Here is a 20,897-nt window from a genome sequence, read left to right on the forward strand (position 1 = left end):
TGAAAAAAACTTCTGGAGTAGTTTTTCTCCCATTTTAGGTAGTATTTCCTACTTCAACTTAAATATATAATGTAATGTAATAATTCTGATCAAAATTATTCAAAATTTGTATTAAGTTACTGGTATATTTTAAAGGAAAAATAATGATCTAGGATACAAATTTTTCCCCTATTTTTGGCAGAATTTCCTACTTCAATTTTGACAAATCATTGAACTTAGAATTAAAGGTTTTTAAATGATTTTGAAGTGACCTGAAAATAATCATAATTTTGACAAAATAAATTCGTAAAACAATAATACTGGTCGAAACTGTTTAAATTCAAGGTTAAAATTTTAATTCAACTATTATTTTAACTCATACAGAAATGTTTGTTGCAGCGCGAGTTTACTTTCCCCTTAAAACTGTATTGTTGTAAATATTTCAGGCCAATTTACGTTTTGCATGTTTTTGGCCACATTTCTGAGTTGTTTCCTTCTTTCTTAATGTGTTTCTTTCCCTGTTACTCCTATATGTTTTTTCTATGTGTATTTTCATAAAAATACCTCTGCCATTTTTAGATGTCGAAACGAGCTTCATGTATCGCCATAGAAACTGGCCCCACAAACTGTAGATGTGACGCCGAGAGTCACTGTTAACCCGGGATCTGAGTGGAGTTGTATGGGGAGATTTGAACATTTTAATATCTGATTGTTTTTTTTTCTGATACAGAATACCAAATTTAGTTCTCAAAGGGTACATTATATTACCAAAATAACTGCATAAGAAAAAACTATAATTATTTTTTTACATCAGGTAATAAAGCATTTGTAAAGCGGTTATGTACATTGTGTTAAAATATAAAAATACTGTGCAATTTTTGAATACCAAATGTCACTATTTCTTTGACGAAGCTCTGTGTAACTTTTCTGGTGGAGGAACCTGCTTGTCTGCATAGAGATGTTATTGCTTCGCTGTGAATTTTCCTCAATATGGCATTAAACTTCTCTATTGCAGGTCTAGCCACCAGGCCAAGTTATGAGTCACCTGCTCACAGAGACTAATTGTGTTTTTCAGGTATTTTAGGGGTGAATAAGACGCCTAGAATCAAATAAATGCAAGAAACACATGCTAATGCCATCGCAAAGAAGTAGCATCTCCATGGAAACAACCCGCTAAGAAACCCCCACCTAGAAGTGACACAGTGCTCCTTTAAATCACACCTTATTTGTCTCGTATGTAAAATTATGTTAACTATTTCAAACACAAACCCTCCCCATACAACGCCATTTTAAATCCCCGATGCTCATTTTTTTACAGCTCATTTCTGATTGGCGAGGACGTGTAATGCCAAAACGTCACCGAATTTGCCCCGCGTTGGGTTTACCTCATGTAAGTGTCTCCAAAAGCAATGTGTAGTCCATTCATGCGACGTGCAACATGACAAGACTTAAGCATTTATTACGAAAAGATTTTAAAAAGTTAAACGGGTGAAACTGATGATTTGATGATTTGAGAATTTTTTATTCTGTCAGAAAATGATTATAGCCTACTCAATGTTTTCCTATATTTGTGCTTTGAAGATTTCATGTGTATTAAAACAATGGACAGATGATGGTGTCTATTTCTGTTTGTTTTTTTCTTTCTGAAGACTTGAAAAAGTGTTGTGTTGCATCTGTATGAGGAATGCCAAATAAAACACAGGGACATGTACGACCAGCTTTTGTGTGTTTATCCCGAGAGCATTTAAAAACACATTTTCAGATTCAGAGTTGGTTAATAAATTGTAAATACTGGATGGAATCATGCAGTTAAAATTACCTTAGAGTATTTCTTAAAGGTCCTATATTATGCCTACTACACAGATATTTTTCTTGGGTTAATCATATTTTCCAGTTTGATATGATTGACAGGTGGATTGTCACAGAAATGCACGGTCCACCTGTATCAAAACAATCTTGGCTGTGTGTGTGCCAAAAAAATACCTCTTAAATGGTACTGACATTTACAAGCATTTAAAGGACCCACACTGTACTATTTTCTGATCTGTTTTGTTGTTTCCTCATCAAAAACATACCTGGACTTTTGTTTCTTTCACACATGTTTAACACACAAACTGCATATTTAGTCTGAGTTCTTCTCTCAAGCAGAAAACACTCTGTTCCACCTTGTGATGTCAAGTGGTAATACAGGAAGTGCTCCACTGTGTTTTTAAACTCCATTCACCTTCACTAGAATCATTTGGATGAGTTCAGCCCATCACCGCTGAACTAAAGGTAAAAGGTAGCTGTTAATTTGAAAACTACTTCATCACATCACAAGGTGGAACAGAGCATTTTGAGCTTTGGAGATGTAGACAGACTAATAATAAAGCGTTACTCAAACATGTGTGAATGAAACAAAACACAACTCCCAAGTTTTTGAGGAGGTAACAACATTATAACATGGCTACAATCTCACGCAAGGACCTTTGATTATGTTATAAGAGTGTTGCCTCATCATTAGCTTAGTCACAGTTGTATTTTGATTGATTGATTCATATTTGATCCTGTGTCATCCTGAGACTTGAGTGTGAACATTTATGTTTTTACCTACCTCTTATCCCCGCCCACTGCTCTTAAGATTATTCATAAAAGTACACAGGGTCATATATGCAGGGTTAAAAAATGTCAAAAATAAACACAAAAGTGAAAATCTGTTGCTTGCTACGATGAAACTCCATTATGAAGAAGTGGGACCAGCAAATGAGAATCGGTTTTGCAGTTTTGAACAGAAAGTCAATGGACCTGTTTCTATTAAGGAGTCATTAATGAACTCAATATTGTGGTTTACCATGAACACAATGTAAAATTTGATCTGACTTATGTGACAGTTTATTATTAAATACTAGAAGAGACATAAAATGTTTTCTTTAATCATGTTTTCCTCATTGAAAACACTTTGTTTTGTTTCCACTATCATATTTTGTCTCCCCTGTGAGAGCTCAAAACACTCATCAGGTCATAACCCAGATTGCTCCTTCATGTTTTTATAGTCCACACACCTCCATCAGGCGCCTTTGGATCATTACAAATTACAAAGCTTACACTCTGCCTTCAGCCTCACTTCAAAGATAACCTTTGAAGTGAAGCAACTTCATCACGAGCTACTTTAGTTCACTTTACTACTAAACTTCTCAGTGTGTCAGCAGATGGAGTCTTTACCCCATCTGCTGGTGTTTTACTGCCTTGCATGTAAAAATATCGACACAGTGTGCTCGTCAGTTGTATTTGACACATATAAAACCTAATTTCCTTTTCTAATCTAAACATGAAATGCCAAAGCAGATCCAAAAGTAGTTTATGAACCAGAGTAGTGCATTATATAGGACCTTTAACTGATGTGAGGTAATATAATGTCTTTAACATTACGGATGCACCGATCCAGCTTTTTCAGTTACCGAGACCGATATTCATACTTTGAATCAAAGTATCTGCTGATCCCCGATATTAACCAACATCAGTGTGGGGATAGAAAATTACACATTTTCCTTAAAACACAGTTCACACTGTGTAATGTAACTGTAACTTTTTATCCTTCAAATGATTAGTTACCAACCTTCGTATGACTAAAAGTTTAAACATTATGAGACATCTAGGCCAAAATCAGCCTGTTAATAGTCTTATTACATCATTTATCGGCCCAAAGAGGATATCAGCTGAACTGATAAAATGGAACCGATACTCAGCGCAGCTCATTTTTTTTGTGCCGATATTACCACTATCATGTCGGTGCATCCCTTTTCAACATGAACAGTAAACAGACATAAATGTGTTGTTCGTCAGGTGACCCGTTCAAACCAGAACTACAGAGTTGAGTTCATACTGTGGGGTCAGCACATGCCCTGGTCGTAGTTCTTCACCAGACGTTTGATATGGAAGAGTTTTTGTCTAAGTTCTCGGCATTGTTTCTTCTTGGCTTGGTAATCTGCTGTCTGTAAAGAACACAGAAAAGAAAAGCAGGCTTAAGTTGGACTGAAAGAGTGGATATGTAGTAATGTAGGGTATTTAGACTTACTCTTTTTAAGTCCTTCAGTCTGTTGTACTCATCTGCTACTCCCTGTAATGGAAAGTCATAATGATTACTCCATTACCGATTACTGTGTCTTAACTATACAAAATATATAAACATAGTTGGGTTATATGGTGATAATAATACATTATAGTTTAAAAGTACTTAATGAAGTGTGTGTGTAGTCCTAACTTGGAGGTGTAGTTGTACCTGGTACTTGATGCAGTTGTGTAGTCTATCTGGAAGTTGATGGCACTCTATGTGGTACTTGATCGAGGTGTAGATCTAGACTTATGGACTTATGCAGTTTTTTGTTTGTTTTTATTTGTATCATTGTATATTTTACCTGCACGATTGTGAAAAAGAGTGTTTTTATTGGGCTCTCCCTGTATAAATAAAGATAAATGAAATTAATGAGTGTAGTCCTACCCGGTACTTGATGCAGCTCTACCTGGGACTTGAAGGAGATATAGTCCTACTTGGTGCTTCACTGAGGTGCAGTCCTACCTGGTATTTGGTGTACTTCATCTAGTGTGTGTCCATTTGATACTTGATGGATATGTGTGGTTCTACTTTTGTAGTCCAACCTGTAGTTCTGTGTAGACCTGATACTTGATGCATGAAGTATGAATGTACTGTTCTACTTGGTATTTGGGAGGTAAATAGTCCAACCTGGTACCAGATGCAGGTGTAGTCCTACCTGGTATTTGATGAAGGTGTAGTCCTACCTGGTACTTGATGGAGGAGGGGTCCAGTATGTCCAGCTCGCGGCTCAGCTTGTGCATCTGGTCGCTGATGTCGTCCATGTCCGCACAGAGGCTCTTGTACTGGGCCAGGTCTGAGTCAAACTCCCGTTTGTACTGGCGCCGCTGCTCGTCGCTGATGATCGCCGGGTACTGCCTAGAGACACAAACAAAAATATTCTTTATCCAAAAACAATATGGTCGTAGTTGTTTTTCTCATCAGATGTTATTACAGGAAATAATTCAAAAGTTATACTCTTTCAGAACATTGTGGCCACAAAACTCTAATTTAGTTTGATTAGGGACTAAAAGTTGAAACGTCCCTTTTTAACTGTCACACTGTGGTTTGTTTTGGTCCTCTGTGCCGTAGAAACTTGTTTGGAGCAAGAAGTGTTAGTTCAGACAAATCAAGAACAAAATGTTCTTTTCATGGTATTTTAAGCAATAAAAACACCTGTAATTGAACAAGTTGAACACCGGCAAAATAATCACATCCCCATGGAGACAAGCAGGTGGTAGAACCATCAACCAAAAAAGTTACACAGTGCAGCTTTAAGCACCCACCTGAACAGATGTTGTGAGAGGTCTTGGTCCAGCTCGTTGCCCGTGTCTCCTCCGGTGGTGTAACCCGTCTCCCACTGGGACTCCACCAGGTCCTCAGCAGGCGGCCTGGGGGGCATAGGGGGTTCCTGGCTCGGTGCTCTGTGGTTTTTGGGGGGCTCCTGGCTCGGTGCTCTGTGGGACCTCTTCTCGGGGAGTTTCCGGGTGCTCTGGGTCATGTCTGAGTCGCTGCTGCAGAGGGGGGCGGGGCTCTGGTGGTGAGGCTTGGTACTGCGACGAGCACTGCTGTCTGCAGACACACTGCACGCAGAGATACATGTGTTTGAAAGACAGAACTATGCTCTGTGGGTCACGTCATTGTCAGGGGCAGTTGTGCCGTGTATAATAACAATGGCATTTGACCAAACATTAGACCCAGGTCTCCCACTGAAATAGGCATTCTTCTGTTAAAATGTAGTCTTATTGTGGGGGATATAGCTCATAGATTAATTTCATTGGCTAAAGGCTAACTAACCATGTGCCACTGTGAGATGGCAGTGGCACTAGTGCATACTGTCGTTGTGTCCTCTTTCCATCAGTCTGCCCCAGGGCGTCTATGGCTACAATAGTAGCTTCCCACCACCAAGTGAGGAAGGGAATAAATAATGCTATGTAAAGAGCTTGGGGTGTTTTGAAAGACACTATATAAATTCAATTTATTATTACATTATTATTGTTATAAATGACATAATTATTCTCATGACCCCCGTGGAGGCACTGAGCCTGAGCCACAGCTGTAGAGTTGACAGGGTGGGTTTTAGCCCCCAGCATCACCACTGCAATAAATTCGAGCAAGACTCTTCACAACATGTTTATAAGTGCGATTGTGTGTTTGATTGGAGTCAGAGACCACTAGTTCAGTTCCAGGGCGGTTGTTGTGAAAGAGTGTAAAATGTTATTAATATAGTATAAACCGTCTGTGAACAGAGAAAACTGCCTTCACATAAAGTTGTCAATAATTTGTGCTCCAGTGAGAGCTCATAAATGTGACTATTTATACACTGTGTACATTTGGCATTAAAGCAAAAGTGCATGTGTCAGTAAATGCCACTTTATAGATATTAATAATGCAAATGTTGTATTAATGTCACTGCAAATTTCCCTGAATCTCCAGTTGAAATGCTTTTAACATGTTATTCTTAACTGCACTGACCTGTTGCAGTTGTAATTTTCTTCGCTCTGAACGCTGCCTGTTGGGTTGCTATGGGAGACGCTGTGGTTGCCATGGGAAACGCTATGGTTGCCATGGGAGACGGTGCGGTTGCCATAGGAGACCGGACAGTTCTCCAGTCTGAGGTCTGGAGCAGTGGTCTCAGAGATGACCAGTGTGGGGGCTTGCTGCGTGCTCCTGGAGTCTCTGGTCTGGTCGCCCTGTGAACAGGACAGCAACAGGTAAGATTAATGCCATAGTGTGGAACATTCCATGCAAAGTAATACTAGCCCCATGCGTGACAGAGTGATAATAATAGAATTGTGATCTGATCCCTGTGACGATCTGCTGTTTGACACAACACAGACACTTTTCCCCACCCACTTCTCCGACAGAGGTTATGCACCGACATCATTTTATTTGAATAATGCTCCTCAACATTCAGACTGAGCGGCACTGAGGCAGAAATATGAACAACACAACAGATAAAATGTGTTGCTTTTCTTTTTATTGCTTCATTTATATCCATGGAGCTGTTGTTTTCACCCCAAAATAATTATTTCCTTAACACACAGAAGCATGCTATTTAAGGAGAGAAGGGTTCAGTTCATCTGTGTTTGATCCAAAGTCTGTGTCAGTGATAAATGATACAGACTTTTGGATCTGTATCATGTAAAACAGGGACATTGTATCTGCAGTGGAATAGGTTAGGAATTCAAATACTACAGTGACAATTAAAATCATTCTTTCTTTAGAAAATAGAATGTGATTTTCAACATTAAATGGTAGTTCTTTCTTTTATATTCCCATGTGGCCTTATATCTGTGTAATCCCTCAGTCGTCCAGTAGGTTCATAGTGGTCCATGGTTGTATATTAGTCTATGGCTGTGTCTCAATTCGCCAAATGCACCCTTCAAGGGTCCTTACGAAGTACTCTTCAAAAGTGTAGTTTGAAGGTTCCGGTCGAGAATCTACCCTCCTCAGTGTAGCCGCCATCTTGCTGAAGTGGGACAGGCCCACACCACGGACCGCACTTCCACCGCTGTCTTTGAGCGTACGATACGTACATTACGTACGTTATCTTTAATGATTTATTATTTAATAGAAAAAAAGTCAAGATGTCGTCTTCGCAGCCGTTTCATTTTTTTTAGATTGAATATCAATAGGCAAATATAACGTTCGAGGTGATTTTTTTACTCAATTGTAGCTACTTCATAACTTAAACAAAATATACCTTGTGAAAACGTAATAACAGAGACAGAGGTAACAATATAATTTTTACATTCATAGTCTATAAACCAGAGAACACTGATTAGTTGTACATATAGTGGGATATTGCAGTTTAATGGTTCGGTATTTTGGCCAGTGGCTACACCACTTTAATAACAGTAGAGGGCACTGTTTCCCTTCTATGTCGTGCCAGTTCTTTTCATCTGATTATTATAAGGTATTTTCTAGCAGTGCAGCGCTACATCAAGCTAGTGTCTTGATTTACTAACACGAAGGTAAATGACACGTGCCCACGAGGGGCGCAGACCTATGGAATGTACCGGAACACATGAAGATTTTGTGCACGTCTCAGGACTCTGTTCTGTCCTTTCCTCAGAGTCCGTTGCTTCATTGTTCACATTACCTGTGTGCAACTCATTAAACCCTTCTGACTTTACGTTTCAGTCTCTTGGTCTTTGACGCTTACAATAGAAACGAAGATTCTTACATTATTCTTATTGCAGTAATAATTTTTAATGATAAAAATGTCTTCTTATTGTCTAGCAATAACTGCACATTCCTTTATTCCATGTAACTCCTTTTTAATCATCAAACACACTGTACAGATCTTTATTCAGATTTAACAGTTTCATGTTGCTCTGTTGTAGATGAGGTAAACCAGTACGAACATTTGAACGTATATTGCGCAGTGGACTCCATTTTCTTCCCTTTTTTGCGTAGGCGCGGTGCATGACGGGATATAGAAGTGCGTGAAGTGTGCACGGATGCAGGCTTCGGTTACGTCTGATCTCCATGGAAACGGTGCAAAGGGAAGGGCAGGTTTGTCGGCCGCATTCAGTAGGGTGGGTTGAAATGGGACAGCCCTTGTCGCGCCGGAAATTACGTCACTGCCCTTCGAACCGCCCTTCCAATGGTGATTCTAAGGCCAGGTGGGCGAATTGAGACACAGCCTATGTGTCTTATATTTGTTCTGATGCAGCTCAACATCATTCTAAAGCTATTCAGGAAAAGTTCATTTCTGTCCTGTGAATGTGACTTTTTTAGTATCGATACTTGCTCCGATGACTATCCAGTTTAGATGCTAATTTTAATATAGTTCAGTATCTGATTTCCAATTCTTTTGACAACCCTAACAGTAACTACTTTCATGTGTTAAAAAAGGGGACTGTCAAAGCGCATGTCCGTCAGAGCGGTGGGTGCCATTTTCTCATTGTAGCGGGTGTAGCGTTGCGGCGTAGTCTGGGTCATGCATGTTTAAAGAGCAGAGCGCGTGACCCAGATCGTGCATCCTGGGCTGGAGCACTGATCTGATGGAGAGGGCCATGCTAACACGCAGGTGAAATGGAGCTAATGAACACAAGCTAGGTCAAATCTAATAATGCACAGTTATTGTTATATTTTTGTCTTGTTTGAATTGGAATCACTGCATCAAAAATGTAATCCTTTTGTTTCTTTCTTCATTTATTTTTCATCTTTTTTGCTGAATTAAAAATGGTGGGGGTATAATTAAATGCACTGTGGAGTTGTTTGTTTCTATGGAGATGTTATTGTATTGTCTGGAATGTTCTGCAGTACAGCATTAAACCTATTTATATCCACAGAGACAAGCATGTGACTGCACGAGGTAAAAAATCTGTGAAAAGGCGACTCCACTCACGAGAATGCATGTTTGAAAATGTGTTTCTTTAACAATAAAACACATGTTGCTGGGATATAGAGTGCACACTTTTTCACTGGTGAATTTCTCTGTTTTCAGATGGGCGTGATTGACAGGTGGATTAGCCAATCAGGGACAAGTGTGGTGCGTCTGTATCAAAACAAATATGGCTGCTTATGAGGAAGAAAGAGTGAAAGAGGAGATGGACAGGGGAGAAAGAGAGAAGAGAGAGGGGGAGAGAGAGACACAGAGAGAGCAGGCAGGGAGAGAGCAAGTAATAAAAAAAGAAAACGTGAACAGGGGAGGAGTGAGAGAGGAGAGAGAAGAGAGAAACAAGCATGGAGTACCAAAAAGAGAGAGTGAAAGGAAGAGTGAGAGAGTAGGGAAAAAGAAGACATCAAGAGAGAGAGAGAGAGATAATACAGCAAGAGGAGATAGAGAGAGGGTTGAGAGGGAGAGAGGAAGAAAGGGGGAAAAGACAGGAGAGAGTGAGAGGAGAAAGAAAGAATAGAGAGGGTAAGGGAGAGGAGAGAGCAAGTCAGAAAAATAAACAGAGAAAAGAAAAAAGGGAACAGAGGAGGAGTGAGAGCGAGAGAAGGGCCCTCGGAGTTACCATGGCGAGGAAACCCAAGCCTTTTATCCATAATCCATGACGACACATTCATAAAACATGTCTCCTGCTAGGCGAGCATCTCCCCCTGATACTTCACAACAAGACGCTAAAGTAGGACGCATTCTGAGGCTAGTATCTCTCTGCTAATGAGGCGGACAAAGCGTGCGAGGCTAGCTAACAACAACACAGTCAGGAATGCACATTCAGAGAAAGAAATGTGCAACATTATATGAGCTACTGCAAGTAAATGCAGTAAAATGTGCAATGTGTATGGTTCAGAAATAAGCAAAAAGATTATTCAAATGCCTATTCTGGAGCACAAAATACACTGTCCAAGAAATGCATTTTCAAAAACAAGTAAATGCATTTTGTGTGTTGATGTTGGTGTACACAAAACAGTACAAATGAGTAAATCAATACCAAAATATCAATATAATGAGTTGGGTATTGAAAAGTACTGATTCTCATGCAAAAAGATGATTTAAAATAAAAATAAGTAAATAAATAAAATAAAGTTGTTTTTAAATTGAAAACGCTTTAAATATATTACAGATTTTTGTTTACATTTGTTACATTTATCTGCACATAGATTCTAATTTTTAGATCAGTTCAAGCTGGGAGTGGAGCGAATATGGAAGATAATTTATTTAATCAGATTTTGAGTTGCTGTTGAATTTCTCACTTTTTTTCTGAAAAAAGATGTTTAGTTGTTGAAATTCTATATTTTCACGGTTTAAAATTTCAGTATAAAAATCTTCTTAAATATTCAGTGCATATATTGTCAAGTCTTCAAATTCAACAATCAAATTCAATGTGTAAAATTTGCTGTTAAATTTTTTTTTTAAATTGCGGCAAAGATCCAAGACGCCATGGCATAAGCGATCGATCCTGACTGAGTCGATCTAACTGACAACCAGGAAATGCTGTTGAGAATCAGTCTGATTGGTCAGAATTAGTCTAATCAAAACCTAATTTCCTTGACTCCCTAATAATAAAAAAAAATACATAAATGTGAGTTTTGTGTTTTATAGTTAAGTTGTGGTTGTTGTTGGTGTAGAACTTATACATATTCACTTATATGTATGCATTTGTGTGGCTTTAATTCTCTTTTAAACGCACTTTTGGTCACCTTGAGATGAGTATTTCACATTTCCTAACTTAAAATAATGTCTGCACTAGGAAAACAAATTTATAAACTACACCTCCATTTCTAATGCAGCATTTAGACATGGAGCTCCCTCTGCTGTCAGCACCAGGAAATAACATTTAGAAAGTAAACAACTCAAGCCCTTATCCCCTGTGGATGCTATGCTAACAGAGCCACATGTTTGACTGTAGAATGAGTCTGGTGATGGTTTATGAGTTTAAAAACTACATTTATTTATTTTATTTATTTATTTATTTATTTATTTATTTTAATTAGGACAGTGCATATTAATCAACATGTCAACAAATAGCATCAATGTAAATATGCCGGAATTAGCACAATAGCTACTTTACACCCGTTGTCCTAAGGCAGGTCAAAAACAGGAAATTTAAAGAAACACAGACAAACCAAAAGTGCACATAGACATGACAACAAGTGAACCACAATAGACCATATTCCGAGTTTAAGATGTCCCAGGAAAAAAAAAAAGAGAAGTCTGGAGTTCTATCTGTGACGCAACTAAATGGGGAATGTGGAACAGAGCATTTGAGTGCTAAGAGAAGATTTTGGATGAAATACGCGTGAATGAAACAAAATACAACCCCACGTATATTTTTTATCAAATTTAAATAGGTCAAAAAAGTCAATTTAGCTTATAAAGTGTTCTTTAAAAACACATCAAAAGTAACTCTATGGCACTGTAATGTGAAAGTAAGTTTAGTTGATTTCATCATTGTACAAACCCCTGGCCCGGCTTTTGGGTCTATAGTTTCAGGAGCTGATCCTCTCTGATCCTCTCATATCCTGTGTATCTTTGTATCTGACTGAGACAGCACTTTTGTTGTACAAATGAGTAGCACTGCAGCTACACCGGGCTCACGTTACAGGGATGACACCAGCACTTCACCCAAATAAAAGAGGCAATGGAGCAAATTATGTCAGAAAAGGAAATATATCTGAACAAAAAGTGCATAAATGTTATTAAGAAATCCATGTAAATTCAAACTGGAATCATTTGATCTATCTCCATGGAGACAAGCAGGTGACATCACTAGGTCTAGTTACAGGTCAGATCAGTGGGGAGGTTTTCCAAGATATTTTTGAGCAATAAAACACCTGGGTTAGGGTATGCAAACACAGTATAAAAGTTACACAGTGCACCTTTAACCCTAAAACTTCCCTTTCAAAAAGGCACACATAGGACCAACATTAATGTCAGCTGTAAAAATTAACATAGATTAATGTGTTTCAAAACTTTTTTCTATTAAATCCAAAGATCCAGTCCAAAGATTCTGAGAGTTCCAATGCAGTGGCAAAAAATATTTGGGGAACTAAAAACTTCAACATGAACTAGGCCTTTACACAAAATTTGGTGTCTTTAGCATTAACTGAATTGAAAACGAATGCCAATTAAGTTTTTACAAATGGCAAAAATGTCCACAGGGAAGCCTAAGGGTTAAATAAGTCAAATCGAACCATGGGGGTTTAAATCAGACAACCTGAGCCCAGGCTCAGAGGCAGCTCCTTGCATACGAGCTGCAGCTTTACCACTGGGATGTCTCGGTTAATACGTTTCACCACTATTTGTAAAAAAGAAAACTGGATCGGTATAATATTTCAAACATTTCACACACGTTTTTTTTTTTCTTCTCTGCATTCCTATATTAGCTTCTGTATTCTCCCTAACTTGTTTCAAAGGCTAGATGCTAAGTCACTAAAATGATGCTAAACATGTCACTAAGCGTATTTGTTTCTCTTATCAGGCTGTGGTTAATGATCAGACAGAGTGAAACCTGGGTGTGCCTTACATAAACAACCCTCTCTCTTTACAAAGACGATGATTTTTACACAGCAATGACCATATAACGTTTATACCAGGAACACAGGGAGACAGGGGCTCAATGGGTTAGAGCACAAGAATCCAAAGGTCAGTGGTTCAAATCCCACTCAGACCCGCCCACACTAGTGTTTTAGACAATTCACTAACCTCGTATGAAGAGAACTGCCGCAACAATAGTCTAATCAAGTGTGGAGTGAATCATGCAATGTAAAGTTGTTAAATCTTTAGCTGTAAGTAGAAAAATTATAAACTTAGTAGTAATGTCAGAACAGAATATAATTTATACATTTGTTTTCAAGACTAAGTAAAAGGCCTCGATACTCGATATCAATGCAGATACCACTGTGATAATAAAAAAGAATAATAATTGTAGTTTCTTTACTTTTAAGATATGGCCTTATACTAGTTCTGATATACGTAGATCAAGACCATTCTCTGGCTAGGTAAAAGTAGATAAAGGGGAAAAAAAAGAAAGAGAGGAAGTGTCCAAGCTTTCAACTGGCGTGTATTCAAAGTAGTTGGAGGAAAATTAACATCCCTGAGCCTCACCCAGTGCTGGAGGTCTGGGCTGTCTGCTCGTGCCCTCTGCGGTTGGTCCCATATGATGTTGGACTTGCCGTGTCTCCAGATCTTGCTGCGGGTTTTGTATGAGTAGTACGCGGCTAAGGACAGGGCCAGGACCACCATCAGACCCAGCACCAGAGCCACAGACTGAAGAGGACAGCAGAGCAAGTGTTATTTAACAGGGACAGTACTTTAAACAAGAACTATTGTGCTTACGTCTGCTAGATAGTTATAATCTATGACACCCGTGGATCATTATGGTATAATTTGCTACACACTAGCGAGGAACCCATTTTATTTAATTTGACCAAAATGACACTGCTGAATCTTACGTGTATCGACGGTTAAGAAAATAAAATTGGAGAATGAAGTAAGTACATCACAGCATGTGCCTGTGGGAAGGGGATTGATCAGCAATATAGCGTCTTGAAAATCACTTCTGAAAATAAGTGATTAAACATTGTTCAAACATGGATATGACAATTGAAAAAAGATGGATTCATTTGTATTTGAGTTTTCATGTCACAAATACAGTACATAAGTGTGTAGCCAGCTTGTTACTGTCTTTAAAATGGACACTGTGATTCTTAGTCTAATGAGGTTCATCTGGTCTTGCAATAATGTATTTTAAATAGATTCTTTTTTAGACCAAGGTCACTAGCGCTCTTCCTCAGAGTGGTCACATGATGTTACGATGACATGTCCAGTCAGCTGATTTTAAAAGGTTTTGGAGCTGTCTTCCAACCTTCCTTTCCTGCCTCCACTGGTAGGGAGACAGTGCCAAAACCTGTTTAAATCATCTGAAGAAACACGTCACAGCACCATGACGTGATCACTCTGAGGAAGACCACTCGTGAGCAGTCCAAACTGTGTTTCTCAGATAGCTGCTGGCCAGTGCCCTGACCTCCTCTGGGTCCATGTAGCAGTAGTGGTGGAGGTACTGGGAGTACATGGGGTATCCTCCTGGGAAGCTTCCTCCAGCTGCAGCGCTCAGACTGGGGCTGCCGGGGTTGCTCTGGCACATCATCAGCATGGGGTTGTAGAGCATACTCTGAGAGCTCTGGGACATGGGGTTCACTCCAATCACAAAGATGATGTCGATGATGCCCTGCACGCAACACAATATGCATACATTTTTTAAGAGGTTTAAAAAAACTGAAAAGATGTGTGTTCATGGCTTGAATAAAAGTAACATTTGAAGTAAAATACACTCAGTTAAAAGTTTGGACACACTATTTTTTCTTTATTTTTACTACTTTGTACATTTTAGATGCATACAGAAAATATCAAATATATGAAATAAGATATATGGAATTATGTTGCAAAGAAAAAAGTTAAATAACTTAACAAACATTAAAAGTCGCCACACTTTCTTTTGTCGAAAAATATTTAGTTCACTTTTTTCTTTGCTACATAATTCCATATATCCTATTTCATATATTTGATGTCTTCTGTATGTATCTAAATTGTAGGAAGTAGTGAACATAGAAGAAAAAAAAATTGAATGAGAGGGTGTGTCCAAACATTTGAGTTGAGTGTATTTTTAAAAATAATGTAAATCTAATTTAAAGGGTTTTAAATATAATTTGTGTTAAACGTGTCTGTAATGTTCCACAGTATGGCATTAAAGTTGACTATCTGGTATTCAGTTACAGGTATTGTTGATGCTCAAAAATATCTTAAAAATATGCATTCTTACTTTCTTATCTCTGCACAGATCAGACTTGTGATTTGGGCTGGGGGGATCACCTGGCTGTTTATTTCCAGATGGATTGATACAGTTAATGCCATACTGTGGAACATTCTCGACAAAGCAAAAACATCACATGGAGACAAACAGGTGGAATCAGCTTTTGTCAATACCAGGTTTTAGGAGGTTTAGCTAAATTGTAAATTGTACTTAAAGGGCCCATGTTATGTTACTTTCTGATTTATGTTATACTGTTGTGTCCTCATCACAAACAGACCTGGAGTTGTGTTTTGTTTCATTCACATGTTTAACACAAAAACCCTGCATATTTAGGCTGAGTTCTTCTCTCAAACTGAAAACACTCTGTTCTACCTTGTGATGTCATCATGTGGTAGTACAGGAAGTGCTCCACTGTGTTTTTAAACTCCAGACACCTTCTCTAGAATCATTTGGATGATTTCAGACCTTGAATTATCAATCTCTACTAAGCCCAATGTAAAAGGCAGCTGTAACTCGAAAACTACCACTTCATGATATCACAAGGTGGAACAGTGCATTTTCAGCTTTGGAGATGTAGACAGACTAATAATAAAGTGTTACTCAAACATGTGTGAATGAAACAAAACACAACTCCAGGTATGTTTTTGAGGAGATAACAACATCGTAACACTGCTTAAAGCTCACAAGAGTTTTGTGAATTTTGTGTAATATGGGACTGTAATATATAAACTATTTAAAGAAGAGTAGTCGTGCTATTACTTTGTAATATCAAAAACTATTATTTCTTTAAAAAATATATTTTTGCCAAACTAATGCAACTTAATACTCCATACATCTGGACAAAGGTATATATTGAAAGTTACAGCAAAAATGTGTTTTATGAAGTACAGTGATTTTGTGCTTTTGCGCACACAGCTCATAAAGAGAGTAAGACATGACAGTGTGTAATGTGAGAGGAGGGAGGGGGAAGCTGCTGATCTCACCATGGGCCGGATAAAAACACTAAGGAGGCGCTATGGATCGGGAACTTTTAGACACTCCGGACGTATACACAATATATTTATATATATATATACACAGTAAGAAGAGTTCAGTCCTGAAATAGGCTGCTGTCATGTGAGGTCATTACATAATATGGGGCTTATAGTTGTAATGGTTGATTTTGCTCTTAAATTATCCAAATGCAGGTAGAAACATTTAATAAGATTAACATGTTTAACAACTGATGACTTTACATTTCTAGACTAAAGCCCACCACACACTACAGGATTTTTCAGTCTTAATGGTTTTTAAACGTGCAGCAAAAAGCGCACACCACAGACACAAAGAGAATCAGATGAGATTTTGAATCTCAGTGAACAAAGACTGCAGCGGGATATGGCAGTGAAGAGACAGTGCACCACAAGCTAAAAGTTGTGAGTGCACCTGGTGTTAGCTGTTTCAACAGTAAATCGACTCACTTTGACATTCTAAAGAGTTCAGAAGATCAGAACATTGCACTTCTAGTCAAAACAAGTCAAAACTGTGTTTTTTTTATTTGTGAAACATGGTGCAGTAGTCCAGATAAATAAAAATAAAATTTTAATGCACAAAAGGCTGGAGGAAGTAAAGTTATTATTGCTAATCTGCAGCAGCTTCAGCCCGATCCTCGCTGTGTGGATGTAAACAGACACACGTGAGGAACATTTTGTGGACTGGGTGTCATTACTTGCAGAGGACAAATTCTAATGGATAATATGAATGGGAATGCTGCAGCTAAACTTCACAACTTTATGAGAGGTGAATCATAAAATTGTCTAAATAATTTTTCGCCATTTGCTGTGTTTGTATTTTACATCTCTGTGTTGTGTGTTTGTTTGTATTGTACTGTATTTTAACAGCTCACAACTCACCCTTTCCTCACAGCCTATAACCCCCACAAATGACGGCTTTCTCACTAGTTTTGTCTGTCATGTCCTTGTTTTCTGTTACACTATTGTGAAGTATCTTTGAGGTACCGCGAAAAGTGTTATATAAAACAGATGCACTATTATTATTAGAGATACACTGATAAATCGGTTGGCAGATATATCAGGCTGATATTTGCACTTTTTAGCAAATCGACAACCTTAAATTTCAAGCATAGGCTGTTTTGGCCCACCTTTATTTGCTTTATTTGAACACTTTATTGCAAAGATATAACTGCACAAAATGTAACTACACTGCTCTTTTAAAATTCGGTATATAAGGGCTGTGAGTTTGGAGAAAATTTCCAAAGTTTCCCCAAATTACAGAATTTGGGGAAACTAATCAAAACTGGCCCTACCTATCAGCCTTAAATACTGGCGGTTCCTCTGAATTCCAAACAATCAGAAAAAGAGAGTCTGGTATTCTCATTGGGCCGCTCCTTGCTAACTTAAGATAGATAAAAAAAAACAAAAAACTTGTGTAGCATCCGTGTGACTCACCTGCAGCACGGCCAGTATGATGTCGCAGATGAACACTGTGAGATAGAACCTACAACCTCTCATGGCTCTGGAGCGTGAGAAGCTACCAACCAGGAAGCCCAGGGACACCAGGAAGTTCACTGCTGCTACGGTGATCATGGCCGACTTGGCTGCGTGCGGCGTCATGTAGGACCCACCGTACCCGTAACTGCCCCCGTAGTACCCGGGCCCTGACCCCGCCACCCCTCCCCCGCTCACCCCCACATACCCCCCGTACCCAAACCCATTCATGTCCCAGACCAGGGTGGAAGCGACGCAGGCGAAGATCAGGAAGCACATGAGGACGGTGGCTCCCTGAAGGATCTTGACGATGCCGGGCGGAGAGAACCAGCGGTAGAAGTGCTGCGGCCGCTCCTCTGTGTAGTAGCCGTCGGGGAGGGAGTAGCGGTAGTCCACATAGCGGGCTGGGGGCGAGTGCACGCTCCTGGGGGGGTACAGGCTGGGGCTGATGCTGTACTGGGGGCTGTACAGAGGGGGGCTGTCGTAGTGACGAGGGTCGTACATGGTGGAGGAGAGGAGAGTCAGCTGCAAGAGAAGCAGGTTTAGAACATGGTTAGGCATTTTTAAAGAGGGGGAATTGTCCTTCTGTGGGGTATTAACTGCTAACACATAACATATTTAGACCACCATGTTACGTTTTATTGCTACATTTGCTGAAATCAATATATTAACATTGTTGATACTCTGAGACTCCCCTCTCTTTGTTCCTCACTCCTCCTTCAGAGCGCTATCACAAAACAATAAGCGTGGATCTCACTCATGAAACTACTGCACATTACATCAGGTTTGTCAAGTTGTAGTGTACCGTTTTGTATCATGCTTTTGTATATTTATGGAGAATTGTTGTGTGGGAGCGTGGGTGATGTAGGCTTGTGGGCGGAGCACTGGACAGAATCTTACAGCTCCACCATAAGGAGGGTCTGAATACGGACTGGGAGAGATCACTAAATTACTGAAACGTTCACAGATGACATCTAAAACCTCTTCAGGCATGTTTGTGATTGAAGAAAGCTAAAAAAAAATATTTGCACTTTTACTGCACTTTTAAATCTACTATTGACAGTGGGACTGAGCGGTTGCTAGTTCACTTTGCCTTGTGCCCTGAGGCAAGACACTTAACCCACATATGGGAGTTGCTGGTCATAATAATAAAGGGTTCTTCAAAAATGTATGAATAAAACAAAGAAAAACTCCGTTATTGAGAAGATAACCACATTTTAACATGCCTTAAAGCTCAAGAGTCAATTTTAGGTCCTTTAAAGTGATCTGTGCTCCTGCTCTGGTCCCTGCTCTAGTTCCTGGTCTTACATAAGCAGGCTCACCTCAGTCCCCTCCTGTCCCCGTCTATGAACCCTTTTGAACACATCTGTGGTACAGCTCTGCAACTCTACCTCACTGCTTCTATTATTCACAATGAGCACACTGACAGCAGAGCAGAAGAGGAGCGGAGCCAAGGCCATAGGAGTAGGGCTGGAGTGACAGGAGCACAGGCGACAGGAGCAAAGCCAAGGCTACAGGAGCAGAAACAACAGGAGCAGGAACAAGGTGACAGGAGCAAAAATAGTTGTGACAGGAGCAGAACCACAAAGGAAAGGAGCAGGGTCAAGGGGACAGGAGCAGAGACAGGAGCAGAGACGACAGGAATAAAAGCATAAGGAGAAGAGCCAAGTAGAAAGGAGCAGAGTAGAGGTGACAGGAGCAGGGAAGAGCACCAGGAGCAGAGCTAAGGCGACACAAGCAGGGGTGACAGGGACAGAGGCAAAAAGAGCACAGATGACAGAAGCAGAGACGAGGCGACAGGAGCAAAGCCAAGACAACAGGAACGGGGCAATTGTGACAGGAGCAGATTCGACAGGAGCAGATACGAAAGGAGCAGGACCAAGTGAACAGGAATTGGGCTGAAGTGACAGGAGTAGGTAAGAGTGACAGGAGAAATGCAGAGGCAATAGGAGCAGGGCCAAGGTGACAGGAGCAGACCCCGACAGAAGCAAGGGCAATGCGACAGGGGTAAAGATGAGGTAACAAGAGCAAAGCTGAGGGGGTAGGAGCACAGAAGAGGGACAGGAGTTGAGGGAGCAGGGGTGACAGGAGTTGAGCACAGAGAACAGGAGCAGCCGCTGTGGCCCTAAACCTGCTCTGCCCCGAGGCCATGTGAATGTGTGTGCACCTGCTCCCAGCGCAACACACACACTCAGGAAACACAGTACAACAGCAGACAGCTAGCCATGTGTGCTCGCAGTAAATTAACATTTAAAAGTCCAAAATGTTATTACGCCCTCAAAAACAGACCCGCAGTTGTGTTTTGTTTCAGTCACACATTTGAGTAATCCTTTATTATTAGTCTGTTTACATCTCCAAAGCTCAAAATGTTCTCTTCCACCTTATGATGTCAAGAAGTGGTAGCTTTCAAGTTAACAGTGACCTTTTACATTTTGTTCAGTGGAGATTGGCAATTCAAGGGCTGAAATCATCCAAATGATTTTATTGAGTGGTGTATGGAGTTTAAAAACACGGTGGAGCACTTTCTGTATTGCCACATGACATCACAAGGTGGATCAGAGTGTTTTCTGTTTGAGAGAAGAACTCAGCCTAAATATGCAGGGTTTGTGTGTTAAACATGTGAATGAAACAAAAACCCTAAGAAAGAAAGAACGTTATAACATAGATCAGAAAATATGGGGCTTTTAAAGGAGATATATTAAGTAAAATTGACTTATGACCTTTTTCAGAATGTTATAACAGCATTCTCTCATCAGTAACTTAACAAAAGTTGCATTTCGATTCATTAATTAACATATGTGCAACCCTGTACTGACCTGCATTTGGGGTTTGAGTGCTCCCAAAATGCCTGTTTTCAACTATCCCCTATTCCCACCTACTTTTTTGTATTTACTTGTAATCATTCAAAATATTCAGACTCTGGGTCACACGTGTAGGGTTCAAAATTGTTACAACATTACTATTTCTCAACAGTAAGAACACAAGAATGAAAATTTGCTGCTTACTATGGTGAAATGCCACCGTTCCAATATGAAGACAGGAAGTCAACGGATCAGTTCCTATTACTAAGTTGTTTTAGATCAATATTACGGTTTACAATTAGAGATTGACCAATATGGGCTTTTTCATGATATCGATAGAAATTTTTAG

The 20,897-nt window shown here is 39.6% G+C and overlaps 1 protein-coding gene across 1 annotated transcript in view; it reads right to left on the minus strand.

Annotated features, from left to right (window-relative positions):
• Positions 1 to 1,682: 1,682 nt before the first annotated feature.
• The window catches only part of LOC117385649 (uncharacterized), a 28,007-nt gene continuing 8,792 nt past the window's right edge, over positions 1,683 to 20,897 (minus strand). The window contains exons 6-13 of the mRNA XM_055228633.1: positions 17,709 to 18,272; positions 14,476 to 14,679; positions 13,557 to 13,718; positions 6,524 to 6,741; positions 5,335 to 5,631; positions 4,756 to 4,927; positions 4,034 to 4,075; positions 1,683 to 3,950 (exon numbers count right to left, since the gene is read on the minus strand). Coding sequence (XP_055084608.1) covers positions 3,849 to 3,950; positions 4,034 to 4,075; positions 4,756 to 4,927; positions 5,335 to 5,631; positions 6,524 to 6,741; positions 13,557 to 13,718; positions 14,476 to 14,679; positions 17,709 to 18,272 — 1,761 coding nt within the window. The 3' untranslated portion in view covers positions 1,683 to 3,848. The remainder of the gene's footprint in view (positions 3,951 to 4,033; positions 4,076 to 4,755; positions 4,928 to 5,334; positions 5,632 to 6,523; positions 6,742 to 13,556; positions 13,719 to 14,475; positions 14,680 to 17,708; positions 18,273 to 20,897) is intronic.

This window comes from Periophthalmus magnuspinnatus, chromosome 17 (genome assembly GCF_009829125.3).
Source record: "Periophthalmus magnuspinnatus isolate fPerMag1 chromosome 17, fPerMag1.2.pri, whole genome shotgun sequence".
Lineage (NCBI taxonomy): Eukaryota > Metazoa > Chordata > Actinopteri > Gobiiformes > Gobiidae > Periophthalmus > Periophthalmus magnuspinnatus.